The 23,077-nt window shown below is 39.8% G+C and overlaps 1 protein-coding gene and 1 long non-coding RNA gene across 7 annotated transcripts in view; one reads left to right on the forward strand and one right to left on the reverse strand.

Annotated features, from left to right (window-relative positions):
• The window catches only part of LOC138736074 (uncharacterized), an 86,043-nt gene extending 67,629 nt beyond the window's left edge, over positions 1–18,414 (forward strand). The window contains exons 2-3 of the long non-coding RNA XR_011340079.1: positions 15,866–15,955; positions 17,912–18,414. This is a non-coding gene — a long non-coding RNA (uncharacterized lncRNA). The remainder of the gene's footprint in view (positions 1–15,865; positions 15,956–17,911) is intronic.
• srrm3 (serine/arginine repetitive matrix 3) overlaps positions 1–23,077 on the reverse strand; it is a 310,487-nt gene that overhangs the window by 76,065 nt on the left and 211,345 nt on the right. For all 6 annotated transcript variants that reach the window (XR_011340078.1, XM_069884949.1, XM_069884948.1 and 3 more), the window contains 2 exons: positions 13,785–13,853; positions 2,594–2,629 (listed from right to left, as the gene is read on the reverse strand). Coding sequence is in view for 5 of the 6 variants with exons in the window: in XM_069884949.1 (XP_069741050.1) it covers positions 2,594–2,629; positions 13,785–13,853 (105 nt within the window). In the remaining variant the exon portion in view is untranslated. The remainder of the gene's footprint in view (positions 1–2,593; positions 2,630–13,784; positions 13,854–23,077) is intronic.

Genomic DNA, 23,077 nt, shown 5'->3' on the forward strand with positions numbered 1-23,077 from the left:
TCTAGACCTAATTGTTACTGAAATATTTTGCTGGAGAAAAATTGTCATTGGCCATTTCTTTGAAGTTCTGAAACCATGCACATGACGAGTCAATTAGGTATGATTAAAATAGTAGTTTTCAAACTTTTTCTTCCCACCCACATTCCACCTTAAGCAATCCCTTACTAATCACAGGGCACCGATTGTAAAGGGATTACTTAAAGTGGTACTGAGTAGAAAGAAAAAGGTTGAGAACCATTGATCTAGTGTGTGGCTTGAGTAAGTGCAAGTCTGTGATTGCGTAAGTGCGTGTGTACTTGTGTTATTGAGTAGAATTTCAAAATTCTTCACTCTCTCCTCCCCCCTCCCCACTTATTTTCCCTGTATCATATCCAAGAACAGACACATGGGTCATTTGGCCCCTGGCACTGCTTCACCATTCTTCATGGCCAACTTGGTCTACACCTCAAACAAAAATCCACAGTTTAAGTACATTTAGTTACTGGGGCACTACAACCCTACAGAATCCCAAGTTGTTTAATTGCTTATCATTTGCCACATTATGGAAGGCATTCTGAACGTTCAAATTCACCACATCAATTTTTGTTCCCTTAACTATTCTGCTATTTATAGCCTCTATCTCTGTAAATCTCCTTCTTCTTCCCGATCTTATCGATTTATTCAGACATGGTCACAGACACTTCTGGGCCACGAGCCCGTGCTCCCCAATTACACCCCACTTTACCTATGATTTTGAAGTGGGGGGGAGGAAACCAGAGCAGACACAAAGAGAATGTACAGCCACCTTACGGACGGTGCCAGATTCGAACAGAGCTGCTTCAATGGTGTTACGCTAACCGTGCCTCCAAAAAGTCCAGTTTCCACTTCCTTATTCGTGGCTTCTGACATTTTCTCGATAATTTCAGGCCGTCTGTTCTTTCTCCCAATTATCTTTCTCCCTCATTTCTTAAATTTTGGGCTGATATTTGCATTCTTCTAATTTGTGGGAACGACTCTCCATTCTACGGAAATTGAGAACATGACAGCCAGTGCACCTCCTCACTAATCTTGCAATATGGATCATCAGTGAGGACCATCAGAGGATAGATCAGCTTTCAATTCCATTAACTTCCTATTTTCATTTTTTTTTAAACTAATATTTCTCATTTCTTTTATTGTCATGTACAGAACATGAAGCAGTGGTACAGAACATGAAATATTACATGAAATTGACTTCTGCCTGCAGTAGGCATACAAGGTGTCACCAGTAGTTTTGCCCTTGCCCCTTGCAAGTAAAAGAAAAAAGAGAAGCAAAGGAGAGTTCATTCAGAGTCACTGAGGGTCCGTGAATTCATCTCCCACAGCCTCTGCAGCTGCAAAGATCCCTGTGTGATCCATCTGCAATCAGAGCTCTGATCTAAACCTCTGGCATGATCGGGAAACCTCCAGCACCTCAGAGCTTTCCAGAAACCCATGGAATCTTGGCCCTGACAGCCCACAGCAGCATGCAGCCACACAAACCGCTGACTACAAGTTGCCCGCCACCTGTGTGGGCCATTCAGCCACGGAGCCCCTTCACTGGTCTACTGCTGTGCCATGTAGGTTCATCCCCTCTGCTTCTCCTTCACACAAAGGGGTTTCTTCCAGTTTCTGGTGCCCTGTGCCAGTCTATTGCTCCCCAGTATCTGCAATCCCTCATGGCCACTGCCGACCACCACCATCTTGGGCACAGACCTCCTGTGGGATTTTACTTAAAACATTGTTGGATCCTTTTCACAGGCAGGTGAAGTTCGGGGAGCCACTGGCATTATGACAGGGCAGTTGAACCCTTTGAAAGCAGTGTTGTTTCTCCGCTCTCTCGGATCATTCTACACCAACTGTTTCCCATTATTTTTCTTCAAGGAATTATAAATAAAATATTTGCTTTATTTTTCTGAGATGGAGATTTATTTATTCCTCAATCAAATTTCTCACGTCTCAGACTGAAAGGAAGTCTCACTAATCTTTGTATTTTGCATATGTATTGAAGCTTTTCTCATTTCTTGTGCTTCTTGTTTGATCTCATATTTCCATTTTACAATTCCATATTGATATCTAGGCCTTCCTTTGGCGAATTTAAAAATTTACCCGACGCTCATATCTCTTGCTCTTTTTGACAGCATTGTAAGTCTTTTCCTTTGAACTAATATTATATTTAAATGTTCACCATGGTTCCCAGCTGCTTTTTAGCTCGTTAACATTGATATATATTTGTTGTAAACGATGGTAGAATTCTTTAAATGCCATTACTTGTTTACTGATAGCTTTGAAAATATCCTTCACAGTGTTTCGATTCAAACCTTTGATTTTGGATTGAATTAAATCTTATTTCCCTCCTTTATAAAAAAAATCCCCTGAACAACAAAGCTGTGAATTAACTTTTTCTCCCTACAGCAACCTGTCCCTTGTCAGATCATCTTGCACGTAGGCGTTGGTCATTAAGGACTAAACAAAAGAAGACCAGCCAATATTCATGTTTTCAAAAGTACTAATTCTAATCCCGCCAGATTCAAGATATTGACAGTAAGCAGATAATGAACCTTTAAAATTGTATCAAATGATTTTCTCCGCTTACCTATGCCTCCGCTTTTTTCTGGAACCTGAATCAGACCTGCATAAGATGAGAAGTGGATAAGTGTAGGGGTTTGCTCGATGCAGCCTCTAACACAATACACAATGATTGTTCCAAATAAAAATAATTTGTCAAAAAAAATTAGGTTATTTGCTTCAAAGAGTTAAGAGCATTCACTCCGGCACAATACAAAAAATTTTTGATCGTGAGAATATATTTAAGTGATTATTGTACATTCTTTTCCATTTCAAGGCTCATGACTGCTATCATGTACCATCCAGATATGCAAAGACCATTCTCATTTTTAAGAACATTTCGTAGGAGCACGTGGGTAACCAATCGTGCAGAAAATCAGTTGCATATCAAAGAACCATTAGACAACTTCTAAGCCTGGGCTTCAGCATTCTGGACATAACATCAGTGACCTGAAACAATACCTCTCTCCACGGATGCTGCCTGACCTTTTGAATATTTCCACCATTTATGTTTTCATATATAATGTTGGATATGACTTACTGTGGCTTGTTTGCAAAAGATTGAGACAGAATGGATTCACCAACAGTTTTGTACATCCACCGTTTTCTTTTGTAACTTTCTCATTTCAGTTCAAAGAGATAATTAAGTTCTGATGCAGCAAAACATATTCAGATTTAAAAAATCAAAGCAAGACATAATCTGGATGATATTCATGGCATGCAAAATACTATTGTTACATATTTTAGATGCAGAAGGAATAGCACTGTATACCGGTTGTATTCTTTTTTTTTCCCTTTCATTGAGTTCTATGGAAAATGATCCTCACTGATATCACACTCATGAACACTGTAACATATACATTAGGGCATTGTAATTTACTCCACAAACAGAGTTTAATATTCATCAGTTTATCTGTATAATATTCTGCCCTTATTTATTCATCTGAAGTCTGGAGCATTCCTTAAACCAGCATCAAGGCCCACCCCTACACCCCACCTCCCACCCCTATCAGAAATATGGGTTTTCTTCACAATTTCATAGTTCTCTCAGAGCTCCAAATTAGTTCACTGAATGAGTCTAGTTTTCCTCCTCTTTCCTCTGTTACTCTTGGAAAGATCAACATGTGCCTTGAAGAACGTGGATGAAGAATTCATGGACTTTTTCTATTGTAGTAAATGCGAGTTTTTGATTCAAACGTACACATTAGAACATTGAGCAGTGAGACATTTTCTGCAAGATGAGACTTTTTTTTCCAAAAGAGAAAGAAAAACTTTAAAACAAGTGCAGCCACTGGTAGTGAGCTGCCAGAGTTTTGACTATATACCCATGGAGAGGGCTGAGCAAACACAATGACAATAACTAAAAGAAAAAGCTGTGTTTTGACGTACATGAAATCTACAGCTTCTGCTCATAAGTGGCTGGTGAACATCTCTGATACTCGTTAAGCCTTGGATCGACATGGTCCACTGTGGCTAAACTTGTTATTACTGACCTGACCCTGCTAATATCATCAGCCCCTAATTGAGAACAGGGACCCCAACTTAAACTGTTCAATCCTGAACTACCCTTCCATAATTACTGTACCTCCTTGAACTCACCAAATGCTGGTTTTAACAAAGGTGGATAAAATCAGAAGAAAAGTTGGTTGTGAAAGCCTTCCAATATTGCTATTTCATTTAACGTTAATGGGATTTCTACTTTCAATCCACTTTTCTGGGGAACTCAATAGATAAAATGAGGCGGGACAGGTAGATCTATAGTTTTCCAGGGCAAGTTTCAATCCACCAAGAGCATATCCCTCTTGTCCAAATCAATAAATGACTACATTCCTATCTTTATGATCTCCCACAAACATTGATCTCCAAGAGTTCACTGGCATCCCCAATCTCCATGCTAGTTAACACATCCATGCGTTTCCTCCCTTCTCATCTCACCACACACATTCCCTTATGCTACCACTACCGAAACACTAAGGAAATAGCAGATATTTGTAATAAGCACAGGGTTGAGTTAGTGGGGGATTTTAATTTTCCTAATATAGATTGGGAAACACATTCTGTGAAAGGGCTGGATGGATTAGAATTTGTAAAATGTGTCCAGGATAGTTTTTTTGCAGCAATACGTTGAGGTACCCACTAGAGAAGGGGCAGTGTTGGATCTACTGTTGGGGACTGAGATAGGGCAGGTGACAGAGGTATGTGCTGGGGAGCACTTCAGGTTCAGTGATCATGGTACCATTAGTTTCAATATAATTATGGAAGAGATTAGATCTAGTCCAATGATTGAGGTTTTTGATTGGGGGAAAGCCAGATTTAAAGAGATGAGAAAGGATTGCGAGGAGTGGATTTGGACGATTTGTTTTATGGGAAGGAGGTGGAGGAGAATTGGATGTAATTTAAAGGTGAGATTTTGAGGGTACAGAATCTTTATGTTCCTGTTAGGATAAAAGGCAGAGCCAAAAATTTGAGAGAGCCGTTGTTTTCAAGGGATATTAGAAATTTGGTTTCAATAAAAAGGGAGGCCTACATTAAATATCAGAAACAAGATGTAAATGAGATGCTTAAAAAGAATCTTAAGAAAGAAATTATGAAAGTGAGAAGAAGGAACGAGGTGGAGTTTGCAAACAGGGTAAAAATAAATCTGAAGGGTATTTACAAATATGTAAATAGCAAAAGGAGAGTGAAAGATAACATTGGTCCCTTAGAGAATCAGAGCGGGCAACTGTCCTTCTTCGGTATTCACTAGGGAGAAGGTCTTCTTCAGTATTCACTAGGGAGAAGGGTATTGAATTGTGCAGGACAAGGGAATCAAAAGGGGTAATTATGGAAAATGCAGGGATTAGGAAAGAGGGGGATTGGATTTTTTGAAGCATATAAAGGTGGATAAGTCTCCAGGTTTCAATGGGATTTTCCCCAGGACCTTGAGGGAAGTCAGGGAAGAGATAGGGGAGGTTCTGGCAATGATTTTTCAAATGTCATTAGAGATGGGCATAGGGCCAGAGGATTGGTGTATTGCACATATGGTTCCTCTGTCTAAAAAGGGTCCGAGGAGTAAGTCAAGCAATTATAGGCAGGGAAGTTTGTCGTCAGTGGATGGTAAGCTAATAGAAAATATTCTTAGAGAAAATATTTATAGAAGTATCTAGAGAGACAGGGTCTGACCAGGAACTCTCCACATTGTGTGTGTGGGTGTGGGTGTGGGTGTGGGTGTGGGTGGGGAAGGTCAAATTTGACAAATCTTATTGAATTTTTTGAGGAGGAGACTAGGAAGGTTGATGAGGGTAGAGCAGTAGATGTAGTCTATATGGATTTCAGTAAGGCCTTCGATAAGGTTCCACATGAAAGGTTGGTAACGAAGGTTCAGGTGCTAGGTATTAATGTTGAGATAGTCAATGGGTTCAACGATGGCTAGAAGGCTAGATGGCCAGAGTGCCATGGTGGATAACTGTCTGTCAGGATGGAGGCCAGTGACGAGTGGTGTGCCTCAAGGAACGGTGTTGTTCATCATTTACATTCATAATTTGGATGATGGAGTGGTAAATTGGGTGAGTAAATATGGGGATGATACAAAATATGGGGAGTTGTGGATAGTAAGGATGGTTTTCAGGGGCTGCAGAGGGAATGGGACTGTTTAGCAAGGTGGCAGATGGAGTTTAATGTAGATCAGTGTGAAGTGCTTCATTTTGGAAAAAATAATCAAAACAGGAGATAGGCAGTAAATGGGAGGGCATTGAGGAATTCAGAGGAACAGAAATATCTAGGAATAAAGGTTCATTATTCTTTGAAGGTGGAATCATGTGGATAGAGTGGTGAAGAAAGCTGGCCTTTATAAATCAAAGCATAGAATATAGGAATTGGGAAGTGATGTTGAGACAATTCAAGGCTTTGGTGAGGCTAAATTTAGAATACTGTGTACAGTTCTGGTCTCCAAATTATAGGAAGGATATCAATAAGGTAGAGAGGGTGCAGAAAAGATTTACTAAAATGTTACCTGGATTTCAGAATCTAGATTACAAAGATTGAGTAGACTGGGTCTTTATTCATTGGATCATAGAAGGTTGAGGGGGGGGGGTTTGATAGAGGATTTTAAAATTATGAGGGGATAGATGTGGGTACAGGTGGGTATAAACGAAATTGACAAGAAAAGTGAGGAGGTAATGAAAAGGGATTACAGTGAACTGGGACGAAAGCTGAAAGACAGGAACGCTAGGGTGGTGATTTCGGGATTACTACCTGTTCCAAATCCAAGTGATGAAAAGAATGTAAGGATAAGGAAAATGAACGTGTGGCTGAGGTGCTGGTGTACTAGGCAAGGATTTGGCTTCTTGGATCATTGGGATCTCTTTTGGGGAAAGCATGATCTTTACAAGAGGATGGGTTGCACCTAAATCCAAAAGGTGTCAACATTTTGGCAAGTATGTTTGGTGCAGCAGTGGGGCAAGGTTTAAACTAATTTGGCAGGGTATGGGAACCAGAGTGATAGGGAAAAGGGTAGGGAAGATAAAGTAATGGCCAGGAAAAGTAAAATAGGAAAAGTAATGTTGGGAGGAGAAAGTAAAAAAAATCAGCTGGTGCAGTAAGTTTTAGGGTCAATGATAGTGTTAAGAAAATTACAAAGCAAAATAGTGGGCAGAAAAATCAAAAGAAAAGGTTACAGAAGTCACTAGATATTAAAAGGACAAAGAGCATAAGGGCACTTTATCTGAATGCCCTCAGTATTAGAAATAAGGTTAGAGAACTTGAGGTGCAAATTGGTACCCATGCCTATGATTTGGTAGCCATCACGGAAACATGGCTACAAGGTGACCCTAAATGGGAATTAAACTTTCAAGAGTATCAGGTGGTGCAAAGAGATAGACAGGATGGTAAGGGAGGTGGAATTGCACTCTTAATCAAAGATGAGCTCCAGGCAGTAGTGAGGGATGATATCAGATCTAAAGAGCATAATGTTGAGTCCATTTGGGTAGAGATAAAGAATAACAAAGGGAAAAAATTATTGGTGGGTGTTATCTATCGCCCACCAAATAACAATAGTTTAGTGGCACAGGAAATAAATAGAGAGATAAATGAGGCATGTAATAATGATACGGCAGTAGTCATGGGGGACTTTAACTTCCACATAGATTGGGAAAATCAAGTTGGTCGTGGGAGACTGGAAGAGGACTTCATAGAATGCATCTGCGATAACTTTCTTGAGCAGCATGTTAAGGAACCAACAAGAGAAAATGCTCTCCTGGATCTAGTGTTGTGCAATGAGATAGGAAGAGTAAATGATGTAATAGTCAGAGACCATCTGGGAAATAGCGATCATAGTATGATTGAATTTCTCATTCAGATGGAAGGGGAAATAGTTAGATCTAAAACTAATATATTATGCTTAAACAGGGGTGACTACCATAGGATGAGGGAGGAATTGGGCAGAGTGGACTGGGAGCAAAGGCTCATTGATGAAACAGTTGAGGAACAGTGGAAGATTTTCAAATAAATATTTTGTAATGCTCAACAAAAATATATTCCGGTCAGGAAAAAGGGCAGCAAGGGAGGGAAAAATCAACCATGGTTAACAAAGGAAATAAAGGAGAGTATAAAATTGAAGGTGCAGGTGTACAAAGTTGCAAAGAGCAGTGGGAAACTGGAAGATTGGGAAAACTTTAAGAGACAACAAGGGGTTACAAAGCGGGTAATAAGAAATGGGAAAAAGGATTATGAAAGTAAATTGGCACAAAATATAAAAACGGAATGCAAAAAATTTTATAAATATATAAAATGGAAGAAGGTGGCCAGAGTTAACATAGGACCCTTGGAGGATGAGAAAGGAAAACTGGTAGCAAAAAATGAAGAAATGGCTGAGGCATTAAACAAATATTTTGTGTCAGTCTTCACGGTGGAAGACACGTCCAGCATGCCCAAGTACGGAGTTAAGGATGTGAATGTTGGGGAGGGCCTTGATAAAATAGTTGTTACAAAGGAAGTAGTGATGGAGAAACTAATGGGACTAAAGCCAGACAAATCACCTGGTCCTGATGATATGCATCCAAGGGTTCTGAAGGAAATGGCAGAAGTTATAGTTGATGCATTAGTGGTCATATACCAAATTCCTTGGATTCTGGGCCGGTCCCGGCAGACTAGAAGACAGCAAATGTCACACCACTTTTTAAGAAGGGATGTAGGCAGAAGACTGGAAATTATCGGCCAATTAGCTTGACGTCTGTAGTTGGAAAAATGCTTGAAGCCGTCATTAAAGATGAAATACTGAAACTTTTGGAACGTAAGGGTTCAATCAGGCAGATGCTGCATGGTTTTAGAAAGGGAAGATCTTGTTTGGCAAACTTGTTAGGATTCTTTGAGAATATAATGGTTGCGTTGGATAGAGGGGAACAGGTTGATGTTGTATATTTGGATTTCTAGAAAGCGTTTGATAAGGTGTCACACAAGAGACTTATCAGTAAGGTACAGGAAAGTGGAGTCCGGGGAAGTATATTGGCCTGGATTGAAAATTGGTTGTCTGACAGGAGGCAGAGAGTCGGGATAAATGGGAGTTTTTCACGTTGGCAGAGAGTGGTAAGTGGGGTGCCGCAGGGGTCAGTGTTAGGCCCACAACTGTTCATCATTTACATTGATGACTTGAAGGAGGGGACAAAATGTGGTGTAGCCAAGTTTGCGGATGATACCAAATTGAGTGGAAGAGCAAATTGTAATGAGGATGTGGAGAGTCTGCAGAGGGATATCGCTCAGCTGGATGAGTGAGCAAAGGTCTGACAGATGGAGTACAATGTTAGTAAGTGTGAGGTTATCCACTTTGGCAAGTAAAATAAAAAAGGTGAATATTATTTAAAGGGTGAAAAACTACAGCATGCTGTTGTGCAGAGGGACTTGGGAGTGCTTGTGCATGAATCACAAAAAGTTAGGTTGCAGGTGCAGCAGGTTATGAAGAAGGCAAATGGAATGTTGGCCTTCATCGCTAGAGGAATTGAATTCAGGAGTAGGGAGGTAATGTTGCAACTGTGTAAGGTACTGTTGAGACCGCACCTGGAGTACTGTGTCCAGTTCTGGTCTTCATATTTGAGGAAGGATATACTGGCTTTGGAGACGGTCCAGAGGAGGTTTACTAGGTTGATCCCTGGGATGAAGGGGTTGACTTATGATGAAAGATTAAATCGTCTAGGATTGTATTCGCTCGAGTTCAGAAGAATGAGAGGAGATCTTATAGAAACATATAGGATTATGAAGGGTATGGATAGGATAGATGTAGGAAGGTTTTTTGAGCTGGCCGGGGAAACTAAAACAAGAGGACACAGTCTCAAGATTCGGGGGAGTAGATTTAGGACAGAGGAAAAATAGTTTTTCCCAGAGAGTAGTGAATGTTTGGAATTCTCTAACCAGGGAAGTGGTTGAGGCTGCCTCATTAAACATATTTAAAATTCGGTTAGATAAATTTTTACATGATAGAGGAATTAGGGGATATGGGGAGAAGGCAGGTAGGTGGAGTTAGGTCATAAATTAGATCAGCCATGATCGTATTGAATGGCGGAGCAGGCTTGATGGGCCATTTTTGGCCTACTCCTGTTCCTACTTCCTATGTTCCTATAGATAACCATATAATAATTACAGTATGGAAACAGGCCACCTTGGCCCCTCTAGTCCACACTGATTTAAGTGATCTCCTCTAGTCCCACCTACCTTCTCCCTCTCCATAACCCTCCAATCCCCTCACATCCATGCACTTATCCAACCTCTTAAATGGCAAAATTGAGCCTGCTGCAACCACCTCTTCCGGAAGGTCATTCCATTCAGTCACCACTCCTCGATTGAAGAAGCTTCCTCTCATGTTACTTCTAAACTTTTGCCCCCTAACCCTTAACTTATGATCCCCTAACCCTTAACTTGTGAATAGGCTCTTTCTCTCGAGGGTAGGTGAGATTCAAACAAGTCATGAATTAAGAGTTAGGGGGCAAAAGTTTGGAAGAAACATGAGGGGGAACTTCTTTAGTCAGAGAGTGGTGATGGAGTGGAATGACCTTCTGGAAGAGGTGGTCACAGCAAAGTCAGTTTTGTCATTCAGTGAAAAGTTGGATAAATATATGGTTGGGAGGGGATTGGAGGGTTATGGGAAAAGTACAGGTAGGTGGGACTAGAGAAGATCACTTATGGACTAGAGGGGCCGAGATGGCCTGTTTCTTTACTGTAATTATTATATCGTTATATGCTTAATTGGAGTTGGTGTGAGCGCATGTGAGAGAGGGACTGGTAAAAGGTGGAAGTAACTCACTGCAGAAATTAAAATGATGGAGTTGCAGGGTGATTTGATGGAGGTATATAAAATTATGAGGGATACAGATATGGTCAATGCAAGCAGGCTTTTCCCACTGAGTGTGGGTGAAACAAGATTTTTTAAAAAATTAAATATTTAAATAAAAATTTTTCCCAAACTCTTGAGTCAGTGTAAAAGTTATGTAAATCATAAGTTATAAAACATACGCTTACCCATAAAATCGAAACAAACCTGGCAGCAAAAATTGTCAATAACCATATGTGTCTATTTAGACCTCTAACAATGGAAAAAAACTGCCGTTCATTAATATGCTTCACCACTACATCCATCACTGTTCTCCCCCCGCCCCCAGAAACCTAGATATTTTCCCCATTTTTGTGTGTATGTGTCCAATTTATCAAGCTGTTTGTCAGACATGCTGAGGCCCACTTCTGAAATGGTTTCCCCAAATTCTTCCAACCTCTAAGTATAATTTGTCTTCCTATCATTATTCTTGTCTGAATCCAATTTTGAGAGCATTTATCCCCAAATAACCCAAGTGAATCTCCCAAGATAAAGAGACTGGGGCAAAAAGGAATTTGATACCTGAAACTTCACCATAAATTCTGCATAACCTAAAATTCTTGAATTCTGGGGCAAGACCAAAACGCATGTACCAAGTCCTCTATATCTGCCTCAAATCACCAGCATTCAGGGGTAATTTTCAACCCTGATCTATTTAACATTGCTGGAGTCCAATAAAAATGATGCAGAATCTTTAACTGAATTTGGAGCAATCTCAGGTCTCTTGACATTATTTTGATATTTTTAACAAATTTTGTCACATTCTTCCTTCTCAAAAATTACACTCGGGTCTATTTCCCCGTGCTCTTTTAAGACCCAATGGAAGTTTATCCACTGGGATTTGTGTTAAGGCTGAATAATAAAATGAGGCTTTGTGACCGTTACCATATGCAGCCAATAGAGCTGACAGTATCGTAGCAACTTGTAGGAGTTGCCGTGTAGAACCAAAAGTTGTGTGTAGACCTGACGCTGTTGAAAATATCTCCAAAAATTGTGATCTAGATATATCATACTGTTGGATTAATTGCTTAAAAGATTTCAAACTATCACCATCTTGGGTGAAACAGGATTGCGAGGACATGGGTTAAGTGTGAAAAGCAAAATATTTCAGCGGAACATTAAGGGGGATTTCACTCAGAGGGTGGTGAGAGTGTGGGACAAGCTGCCAGAAGAAAAGTGGTGGATGAGGGTTCAACGTCCAAGAGAAATTTGGATAGGTATATGGATGAGAAGGGTATGGCCCAGCAGCAGGTTGATGGGACTAAGTGGAAAAATCTTTTGTCAAAGGGCCCAGTGTTCTCTGGTTCTATATCCCAAAGACCCAAAACATTGATTGACCATTTCTACCCACGGATGCTGGCTCACCCACCAAATCCCTCCAGCTTCTCATTGTTGGTTCACAGTTGGGCTAAGAGGGTGAACATAGGATCTTGTGGAATACTGTGTGAATGATCTCGCTAATGAAGTGGTGAGATGCAAACCGTGATAAATGGTGCACATCGGCGGATACAGGCTGGAATGTCTGAGAGGCTGGGAAACTGAGAAAAGAGAGAGCATGACCTTGACTTTGACTATAGGAGAGTGAGTGTGACGTGAAACCCACTGTGGGAACAGTCAAAGTAGGGATGTAAAATCTAACTGGCATTTTATGAAGTCACAGATTAAACTCCCAGTCCTGAAGCTGTGCAGGAGCAGCTCCAATACTGGTGACAATACACTCCTGCTATAGTATTTTCACAATGAATGTCAAATATAAAGCTTTGTCATCATTTTAAGGGACTCGGGTTGGGAACTTCAACTTTATCTTATTTTAATTTAAAATTTAAAACAAAATTTAAAAAAAAAATACAGCCTACTGCTAATCCATTCAGTTTTTAAAAATGTACATTTATATTTTTTATAATTTAAATTTAGACCTACAGCATGGTAATAGGTTTTTTTGGCCCACAAGCCCATGCGGCCCAATTGACCTACAATCCCCGGTATGTTTCGAACGGTGGGAGAAAACTGGAGCCCCTGGGGAAAACCCACGCAGACACGGTGAGGAGGTAAAAGCTCATTACAGATATCGGTGGGATTTGAAGCCCGATCCTGATTGCTGGCACTTGTAACAGCACTGCGCTAACTGCCACGCCAACCAGGTCGCCCCCAAATTTCATTGAAGCTTTCATCTAATTGTCAAGAGGTGTCAGCGCTGCAAGAGGGGGAAATACAGAAGGGCACATAAGGCTCTGCTTGGCACACAAGTCTTTGTAAAGTTCAGTCATCAGATGTGTTGTCTAATTCCAGAATAAAGGCAGGGGATATTGCACAGAAGGGGAAACAATTCTTGGTGCTTGTTATATTGGCTGAATTTGAATGACGCATCAAACAACATGTCACTTATGAACTCACATATAGAGAGCTACTTTTTTTTTGTGCTTGCACTTTCCTTACACAAATTAGGTAAGAAGGTCCAATAATTCATAGAGCTTCAGTGAATTTTGGATGAATGGTTGCAGTGTCAAGTCCAGGCTCTAAAATTATCCAAGCACTGTGTTGTTGATATCTAGAAAATAGATACCTTTCAACATTGGGTGGAGGAAAAATAAATTACTCTGAATTAAACCATGTCAGCATAATTTCTGGGCTATTTCAGAAGAATTCACTGGTCCTGTTATTGGAACACCATGATTTTTAGGAAACAGATCTAAAATTGAACCGTAAGCTATTTCAAAGCCTTTAAGCAATATAGGTTTTTATAACTACATCATCCAGATATTGTCCTGAGGCCAAGACATCATGATTTTCACCGGGGATTATGTATGTGCCTGCTTGACTTTTCTTCCAAAGAGCTCCATTTAATAGGTCCTAATGTGGCCACAGATGACAAAAGAAACTCCACCTGTCTCTCTTGTGTTTCTTCCCACTCTTCTTCTTTCTCTCTTTCCGGGACGATGAAGAACTTTCACAGCTATGAGGAAAAACAACACATTTAAAATATACCAATTGCTTCTGTCTAAAAATACATGTAGATGGTACAGGAGGAACCATTCAGGAAAATGTCTTGCTGGCATTACAATTTTATTTGCAACAGAGAAAGACAAATCAGCAACTCTCGAGGAAGAATTCTAATACATCCTGTGTATTTTCTCATGGTATTTTGTAAGCAAGTTTAATCTGCTGCATTTCACAAAACTGACAGGGTGACTTTGTAGTCGTAGCTTCCCAATAAATTATTGATTGGGAAGATGGAAATGGAATTTGCAAAAGAGCAGAATACAGTTTATCGCTGATCTGAGTGATGTCAGGAAGCCTTTCTCGGTGCAAATGGTCAAGGAAATTTATCTTCCGGAAACAGTGATGAATCTGAAAATTTAAAAACTGAGTTTGCCAGCTTGTTTACAGAAATGTATTAAGGGATGTGGAACCAGGAAAGTAGATCGAGTTAAAATGTTGATCAGTTATAATATATTGAGGGGAACTACAGACTCACAGAATAAAAAAGAAAATCAAAGAGATACTCAAAAGGTATCTACAGTACCTGTAGAGGAAGAAAACAGTTAAGGTTAGTGCTTGAACATTTGCATCAGAACTGGAAAGGGTGTGAAAATGAGCATGTTTTTATATGGCAGTGGTGGGAGTGATGGATGGAGAGAACAAAGGGAACATCTGTGATAGGGTGGAGATTAAGATTGTCAAGTTGACACAAGTACAGCTGGTGATATCCAACTTGAATTTTTTATTTCTCAGTTCAAGCATCTTTTTATTTTTTTCCTCCCCATTGCCTTCATTACCCCTTTCTATTTACACTCTCCTGGACAAAAAAAAATGAGGACTCGCAAGAATCTATCGCTCTTTTGTAGATGTTGACGGCAGCATCTCTGTCAACTGAACAATCGAAATCTCCACTCGCAGGCATTCCCTTGGCTCTCTCCATCGCTCTCGTCAATGCAAAGCGTGCTTGCTTTCTCACTTTTCCAGATCTGATGAAAGGTTATTGACATGAAACTCTGAACTTTGGTTTCTTTCTATTGTCTGATCTACTGACTATCTTCAGTAGTTTCCAGTTTTATTTTATTTCTCCACTAAAATGTTGTTTATAGTTTTGCTTTTCCATCAGACTCAAAAGGCCAAATGGTTTACACCAAAGCATTTCCTCTGAAAGAACTAGCGGCGGCAGAAATAAAGAGTATCTTGATTTCTAACTACAAACTTTAGTTAAAAATTAAAAGTTAAAATACCAAATAAAGATCTGTTAAGTAGAGTCTGTCATCAGGTGGCCAATCATCTCCAGCTTTAATTCCTGGTGCCCACTGAATTAGTTGGGTATTAACTACTATGAATTATGTATATTAATGATCATAGGATCATTATGTATGATCATAGGATCCAATATCATTTCTGGATTCAAACTGCTGGAATGTGGTCTATGTTGAAGGTACAACTGAAAGGAATCTTGAGCCATGTTTCATTTTATGCTCACGGGGCTCCTCTGTTCCTCTATGCCCACGCGAATGGATTTCCCTGACATAACTCACTTTTCACCTGAGACGTACGTGCTTTCAAATGAGTGGGTTTGCCAGCAGGATCAAGGAATTCAGTCAGTGCATAAAATGGCTTCCTTCCCAACATCACTTCCTGCTCCAACCTGCTACACTGCTTTCCTCAGCTTTGCTGGAAGCCCTGGTGCATGATGGCCCTATAGAATTACAATACAAACAGCACAGCCACAGGCCTCCACAAACTTATGAAGGTGGCAATGGAGAAATGGAACTGGAAACATAAAATCCTTCAAAATTGAAAACATCTTTCCAGCTCTTAAAAAAAAAAGATAGTTCACCATTATGAATGGTGCTTGTGAAGCCCACTTTCCTCACGATGCATCCAGGTAATTTAAATCAAATCTGTCGGCAGTAAAGGAACATCTTAATTATTTATTTCTCTGTGTACCTCAATATCTAATCTTTCCACTCTCTTTCATAGGATGGAATGGGCAGTTCAGGTGTGACATAGGGAACAGTCTGCCCATGAAGAATGGAGAAAGTGGACAACTTCAAAGCATTTACTTTGAAGGTAATTACGTTCTTTATGTTAAAATGTCAGCACTTCTGGCCTTTAAAAACATACGTCAATTCGTGGAAGAGTACACAGCATTTAATGACTTGCTCACAGACATTTAAATAGGACAATTTCTCAGCACAGTTTCAATAGATGGCTTCTTGACTTTGACTTTCTCACACTTACCTTCTTTCTTTTCCCGCTTTCCTCTTTTTGCTTGCAATGATCAATGTGAGAAACAGATGAGCAACAGTGATTAGTAAAGAGAGAAAGCCAAGCTTCAGTCCGTAAACCACTCAATGCACAAGAAACCGTTAGCCCATTAAAATAGGAAATCTGCTGCAGCAGAATGCAATTTATAGGAAAGGAAACCTCCAGGATAAGCAGCAAGCAGAATCCATAAAGCTCATGAGAATACCTGCTGTTTGTCATTTGAGCAAAGGCCAGTGATTTGAGAGAAGCTCCTGCTAATGACTTTTAAGAAGGTCTCAGTCTTAAGAATTGAGACTTTGCAGAACAGGAATTGAATGATTTCGAAGACCTAGGTTGCAAATTAATCTTTTAACATTTGAATTGGGAAAAATAACTAATTAATGAGGAAAGCGATTTGCTATCACTTGACTTCACTGATTGGACGGAAATAGATGCAAATGATTTTTCTGGTCAGCGCATCTTAAAAACTGCTGCTGGAAAGTCACAAATGAGCTCTCATTATTTCAATCAAAAATGATCTTCCAATGCCACACTGTCAATACAATCTTCTCTTATTTTATAATGTAATTAACATTAGCATATACAAGGTTTATTTATATTTTACCGTTTCACAGATAGCACTTCACGGTACTTCACTGCATTGGGGGACAGGCTTGTTAACGGAACTGTCTCTGAAGTGATTGCCCAATCTGCAATTTGTTCTCTCAAAAGTAGAGAGCATGGCACCATGAGCAACAAATGTAATGAATGCACGACGTGAGAGAAATATGTGCAAGTCAATATTTAATGTGGAAAATACATATGGGGCCTAAACATTGGGAGGGAAGGAAGGAAACAGGCAGCTTCTGCATCTTCAGTAGTAACAAAAAAAAGTATTGTGGTACGGTGACGTCTGTTGGTGGAGGAATGATTAGGATATTGCAAGGAGAAATATTTTTTGAGATGTTGATGCGGGGGTCCGGGGTGGGGGGATTGAGGAATGGAGTGGCAACAGCAAGATCCTGGTAGCTGAAGGTTGAATGTGGAGATTGGCGGGTTGCAAGGAGAACCCATTGCAGTTGCAAGGGAGAGAGAACGGTGTAAAGGAGGTGTAGGAAAGGGAATGGACCTTTGACTGAAGAGGATCTCAATGGATGAAAAAGGATGACTTGGTAGAAATGGAAGTTGGTAGAATCCCTCAAAGAAATGGAGAACAGTCCTTAATGGAAACAATATGGAAGACCCTTGGACTAGATAATTCTTTGGTTATAGTGATACCCCATAAAACGAAGATAGACAAGTTGATGAGGGAAGAATCAGAAATAGTGCACAGCAAGGTGAAGAAGTTGAAATTCGCTGCAAAGTTTTCTAGCTTACGGAAATAGCATTCGACAGTATCGACAGAGTAAGCAAATACCAGTAAAGAGAGATGAAAGGAGTCTTGAATAGGACTTAAAATGTGACATGTTTTAGGACGAGGCTGGCAAAGCCAGGGCCCATCCATATTACGGAGATGGGATAAAGGAGAAGATGTACACTATGAGAACATTACCTGTAGTTTCACTTTATCCTTCTCCTGAATTAGAAATAATAGGTCAATGAACATGAGCTCCAATTGCTCTTGGATATCAATGCTCCACCAGATCTTTTTCCTCCATCACTTTCCTTGAACCCACCTCTCTTTTCTATGTCATTTGTTAAATTGTTTGAACAATTTATAATGGAAAATGGAATTATTTCTATTGGCACTCTCTTCTTTGACCTTCTCTCTGATTCCAGATGATCTATCTTCAAAATCTTCGCTGAACATCTCTACATCACTGAAAAGCAAGCTGAACTTCTTAAACACTTATTCCACCACTTGATTCTCCTTGTCCACACACGAGACAAAACTAATATCTCCAATTGAAACTTTCCCTGTTCTGAAAAATGGGGTCACACGCCCAAAATGTTAACAGTGTCTCTTTCTAACGATGCTACCTGACTTATTGAGTTCTCCAGGATTTTCTGATTGGTTTTAGAAACTAATGGCAGAGGTGAAACCTCCTTTAGATCTCTAATTCCTGGCTGCAGTCAAACCCTCCTCTCCCTGATCACTAATTGGAGCCTTACAACTTTTTAGGAAGGAGCTTTCAGGAGTTTGAGAGCCCTCCTACACCAAAATGCCCCGAAAATTCCTCCACAATGGCCCAGAATGTCTGCAAAAACACTGCAAAAAGCTCTTGGAGACGCAACCCCTTACAACATATCGTTCCCAAGAAGGTGATTGGAAAAATTATAGTTAAGTGTGTTAAAAGTTTAATTCTTTTGTGTGTATACAGTTATCTTGTATTTCAATAAAATACAACTGAATATTGTAGCCTTATGGTAATTTGTTTAAAAATATAGAAGAATTGATAACATGGATATTTGCTCTGTTATAGAATCAAGAATTAAGCTTGGATTATTTGGATTCAAAATCAAGAAGCATTTTATTCCCATAAAATGGTTGTAGAGATCCAGAATCTCTTCACGTAAAATAATGTGAATACTTGGTCAATTGGAGCTTTCAAGGTAGCTTTTCAGAAGGCAAATAATCAAGGGAAAATGGAACAAAGGCAGGTTAATGCAGGTCAGGCACGATCTATTGATTTCTACAATCTTTTATTTGCATGAACTGAAAATGTATACCTACCTTGTATATCTATATCTGTGTGTGTATGTGTGTGCATGTGCGAGCATGTGTGTGTGCGTGTTGATACATGTGTGGGTGTGCGTGTATGCATGTCAATACGTGTATGCATGTGTGGATATGTGTGTGCGTGTGCATGCCTGTGTGTTTGTCGATGTGTGTGTGTGTGTGTGTGTGTGTGTGTGTGTCCATACGTGTGTGCGTGGTTACATGTGTGTGCGTGGTTACGTGTGTGCGTGGTTACGTGTGTGCGTGGTTACGTGTGCGCGTGGTTACATGTGTGCGCGTGGTTACATGTGTGCGCGTGGTTACATGTGTGCGCGTGGTTACATGTGTGCGCGTGGTTACATGTGTGTGTGTGTCTATACGTGTGTGCGTGGTTACATGTGTGTGCGTGGTTACATGTGTGTGCGTGGTTACATGTGTGTGCGTGGTTACATGTGTGTGTGTGTGTGTGTATGTGTGGATATGCTTGTGTGTGTAATTTTTTTCCCCCGTCTCGGTAACATTGTTCAAACAATTTAACAAATGCATTTATTTCTATCTTTGCTTATTTGGTCTTCAGATCTTGTGACATTAATCTATAATTTCAAAAGACTACCATAGGGCCAAAGGAGGACTTTTTGATTGAGGAGAGACAAGTTTAGGCTTTGCGCTACCTGATGAACATTGAATGGATATTTTCTTGGAGAGTATGTTGAAAAGGGACAGGTTCCAGGCAAAGTAAACTAAACTGCAATCAAACAGGTAGATATATTAATCAATAAAAATGTACCAATCAAAATAGAGGAGGAAATAATAGATCCAGCAGGGAGGTATGTAATGATAAAGTGTCAGATATATTCAGAATTTTGGAAGTACAAATATGGTATAACTCACGGTACAATGTTGCATACCACCAACTGAAAACCTACTTGAAGGACAAATTGGGAAGCAGGCTGAGGTTACCAGAAGGAAGCAGCCTTGAATATGTGATTACAGACACAATGATAATTAAAAGATTTATAACAAACATGTACATCAAGCTGCAAGAGAAAGAGAATGATGAATAAGCTGTAAACCCAAATAAAAGTGGGAACAAGATCTAAACATAAAGATAAAAAATGAAAAATGGGAAAAGCTATGCTCCGGAACTATGAGAAATACAATAAACATAAGGTTATGGATGATACAATATAATTGGTTACACAGGCTATACACCACTTCCCAAAAGTTAAATAAATGGGACCCAACAGTATCAGATAGATGTTTTTGCTGTAAGAAGGAAACGGAAACAACAGTACATGGAATTTGGGCATGTGAGAAAGTAGAAAAGATTTGGGAAGATCTAAATCAGATATTAAATAAAATCACAAAAAGCAACATACCAAAAAATCCATTGATCTTTCTTCTAAGTAATATAAGAAGTAAAGAACTAGGCCTCGATTTGAATGAAGCACAAAAAAGATTTATTATGATAGCCTTAGCTGTAGCAAAAAAATGTATAATGTCAACCTGGAAATCAGAAGAGAGCCTGAGAGTACAGCAATGAATAAATGTATTCCATTGGAAAAAATAACATACAATTTAAAAAATAACGTCACAGTATTCGAACAAATTTGGGAACCATACACGGAACACAACAGAGAGGGCCTACCGCAGACTTCCACCCCCTAAAATGACAGAATGAGAAAAAGACGAAATGAACTGAACTAGTGTGTAAAAGTAGATGACACAATTTTCTTGTTTATTTTCATTGTGTGATGACATTGTTTAATGGGTTTATTGCATTGTATATGTTGAACGTTTAGAGGGTAGGGAGAGGGGTAAGAAGGAGGGAGGGAAGGGAGGGGGAAAAGGGGAGAAAATGACATTGTGTATATTCAAGAGGGAAATGTTTGTGTGTATTTTGGTTAATATGATTTATAGTGTGAAAAATAAAAAAATATAAAAAAATAGGTAGGTCAGAAGGAGCAAAACCTGTGCTGAAAACTAGTACTGAAAGGGTGGAGCCTGCACCTCAAGGGAAGGGCAGAATCTATACCAGGAGTATTCTTGAACTAAAGAGTTTTCATTTTCCATTATAAGCAAGAAAAACAATGCCTCAATTTTTTTTATCCTTGTAAATCTTCTTCAGCTGAATGGGGATTTCTTTTTCATTTAAGGAATATTTTCAAGTTAAAAAACACAAAGCTGGGGGAATTCAGCAGGTCAAACAATGTTCTTTATACAGCACAGGTAAAAATACACAACCAACCTTTCGGGCCTGAGCCCTTCATCAAGGAATGATGAACCTTACCCTGATGTAAGTCTCAAACCCGAAATGTCGGATCTGTACTTCTACCTGTGCTATATAAAGGATCCTGTTTGACCTGCTGTGTTATCCAGCTTTGTGTTCTTACCTCAACCATGGTGTCTACATATTTTGGTGTTTTACAATGGGATATTTTGATTGCATTTAAGGAACTATCAAAAATAGAAAACTTAAAAATGTGTTCCCTTGCTGGCCATCTGTTATTTCTTTAAAGTCTGAAATGCTAAAGGAATTATGAGGGACACATGGTGTTAGCAAACTGGCCTCTGAACAAACAAAGCTATTGAATATGATTCCACAGATAAGTTTTATACATGATAGAACCATAGAACACTACAGAACAGAAAACAGGCCATTAGGCCCCTCTAGTCTGTGCTGACCATCATCTCCCTAGTCCCATTGACCTGCTCCCATTCCATAACCCTTCAGACCTCTCCCATCCATGTATCTATCCAATTTCTTCTTAAAAAACACAATTGAGCCCACATTCACCACATCAGATGGCAGGTCATTCCACATTCCCACCACTCTCTGAGTGAAGAACTTCTCCCTAATGCTCCCCACTCAACCTTTCCCCCTTCATCTTAAAACTATGACCTCTCAAATTTATCTCCCCCAATCTGTGGAAAAAGCCCATTCACATCCACTGTGTCTATACCCCTCATAATCTTGTAAGCTTCTATCAAATCTCACGTCATTCTTCTTCACTCCAAGGAATAAAGTCTTAACCCGTAATCTCTCCCTGTAGCTCAACTCCTGAAGACATGACAATATCCTAATAAATCTTCTCTGCACTCTTTCAATCTTATTGGTATCCTTCCTGTAGTTAGGCAACCAGAACTGCACACAATATTCCAAATTTGGCTCACCAATGTCTTAAACATCTTCAACAAAACATCCCAACTCCTATACTCAATGCTGATTTATAAAGGCTAAAATATCAAAAGCTTTCTCTCCAACCCTGTCCACCTGTGACGCCACCTTCAGGAAATAATGTATCTGTATTCCCAGATCTCTCAGCTACTCCAGCCTCCTCAGTGCTGTATCATTAACTACATATCTCCTACCTTGGTTTACCCTTCCAAAATGTGTCACCTCATACTTGTTTGCATTAAACTCCATCTGCCATTTTTTGGCCCATTCACCTAGCTGGTCCAGATCCCTCTGCAAGCTTTGAAAATCTTCCTCGCTGTCTACAATGCCTCCTATCTTTGTGTCATCAGCAAACCTGCTGATCTAATTACCACATTATCATCCAGATCATTGATATATGCAACAAACAACAATGGACCTGACACAGATCCCTGAGCCACATCACTAGTCACAGGCCTCCAGTCTGAGAACCAACCATCCACCACCACTCTCTGTTTTCTCCCACACAACCAATTTCGAATCCAGCTTACTACCTCTCCATGGATACCTGGTATAGTTATCTTTGGAACTAACTGTGGGACCTCGTCAAAGGCTTTACTAAAGTCCATGTAGACAATATTCACAGCCTTTTCTTCCTGGCAACCACCTCAAAAAACTCCACGATTCATTAAACATGACCTGCCATGTACAAAGCCATGATGACTGTCCTCAATCGGGCCATGACTATTCAAATATATCCTATCTCTCAGAACTGACTTCCAATAATTTACCTACTACTGACATTAGGCTCACTAGCCTATAATTATCTGGTTTAATTTTGGAGCCTTTTTCAAACAATAGGACAACGTGAGCTACCCTCCAATCCTCTGGCACCTCACTTGTGGCTAAGGACATTTTGAATATATCTGCAAGAGCCCCTGTAATTTCTACACTAATCTCCATCAAGGTCCAAGGGAATATCACGTCAGGCGCTGGTGATTTATCTACCTTTCCTTTATTCACTGTGAGGCAGCAAGCACCTCCTCCTCCTTAATCTGCATCTGTTCCATGATACATGCTTCCCTTCCCTCCTTCTGAACTATGCCAGTATCCTGAGTAATACAGAAAA

Source organism: Narcine bancroftii, chromosome 6 (assembly GCF_036971445.1).
Source record: "Narcine bancroftii isolate sNarBan1 chromosome 6, sNarBan1.hap1, whole genome shotgun sequence".
Lineage (NCBI taxonomy): Eukaryota > Metazoa > Chordata > Chondrichthyes > Torpediniformes > Narcinidae > Narcine > Narcine bancroftii.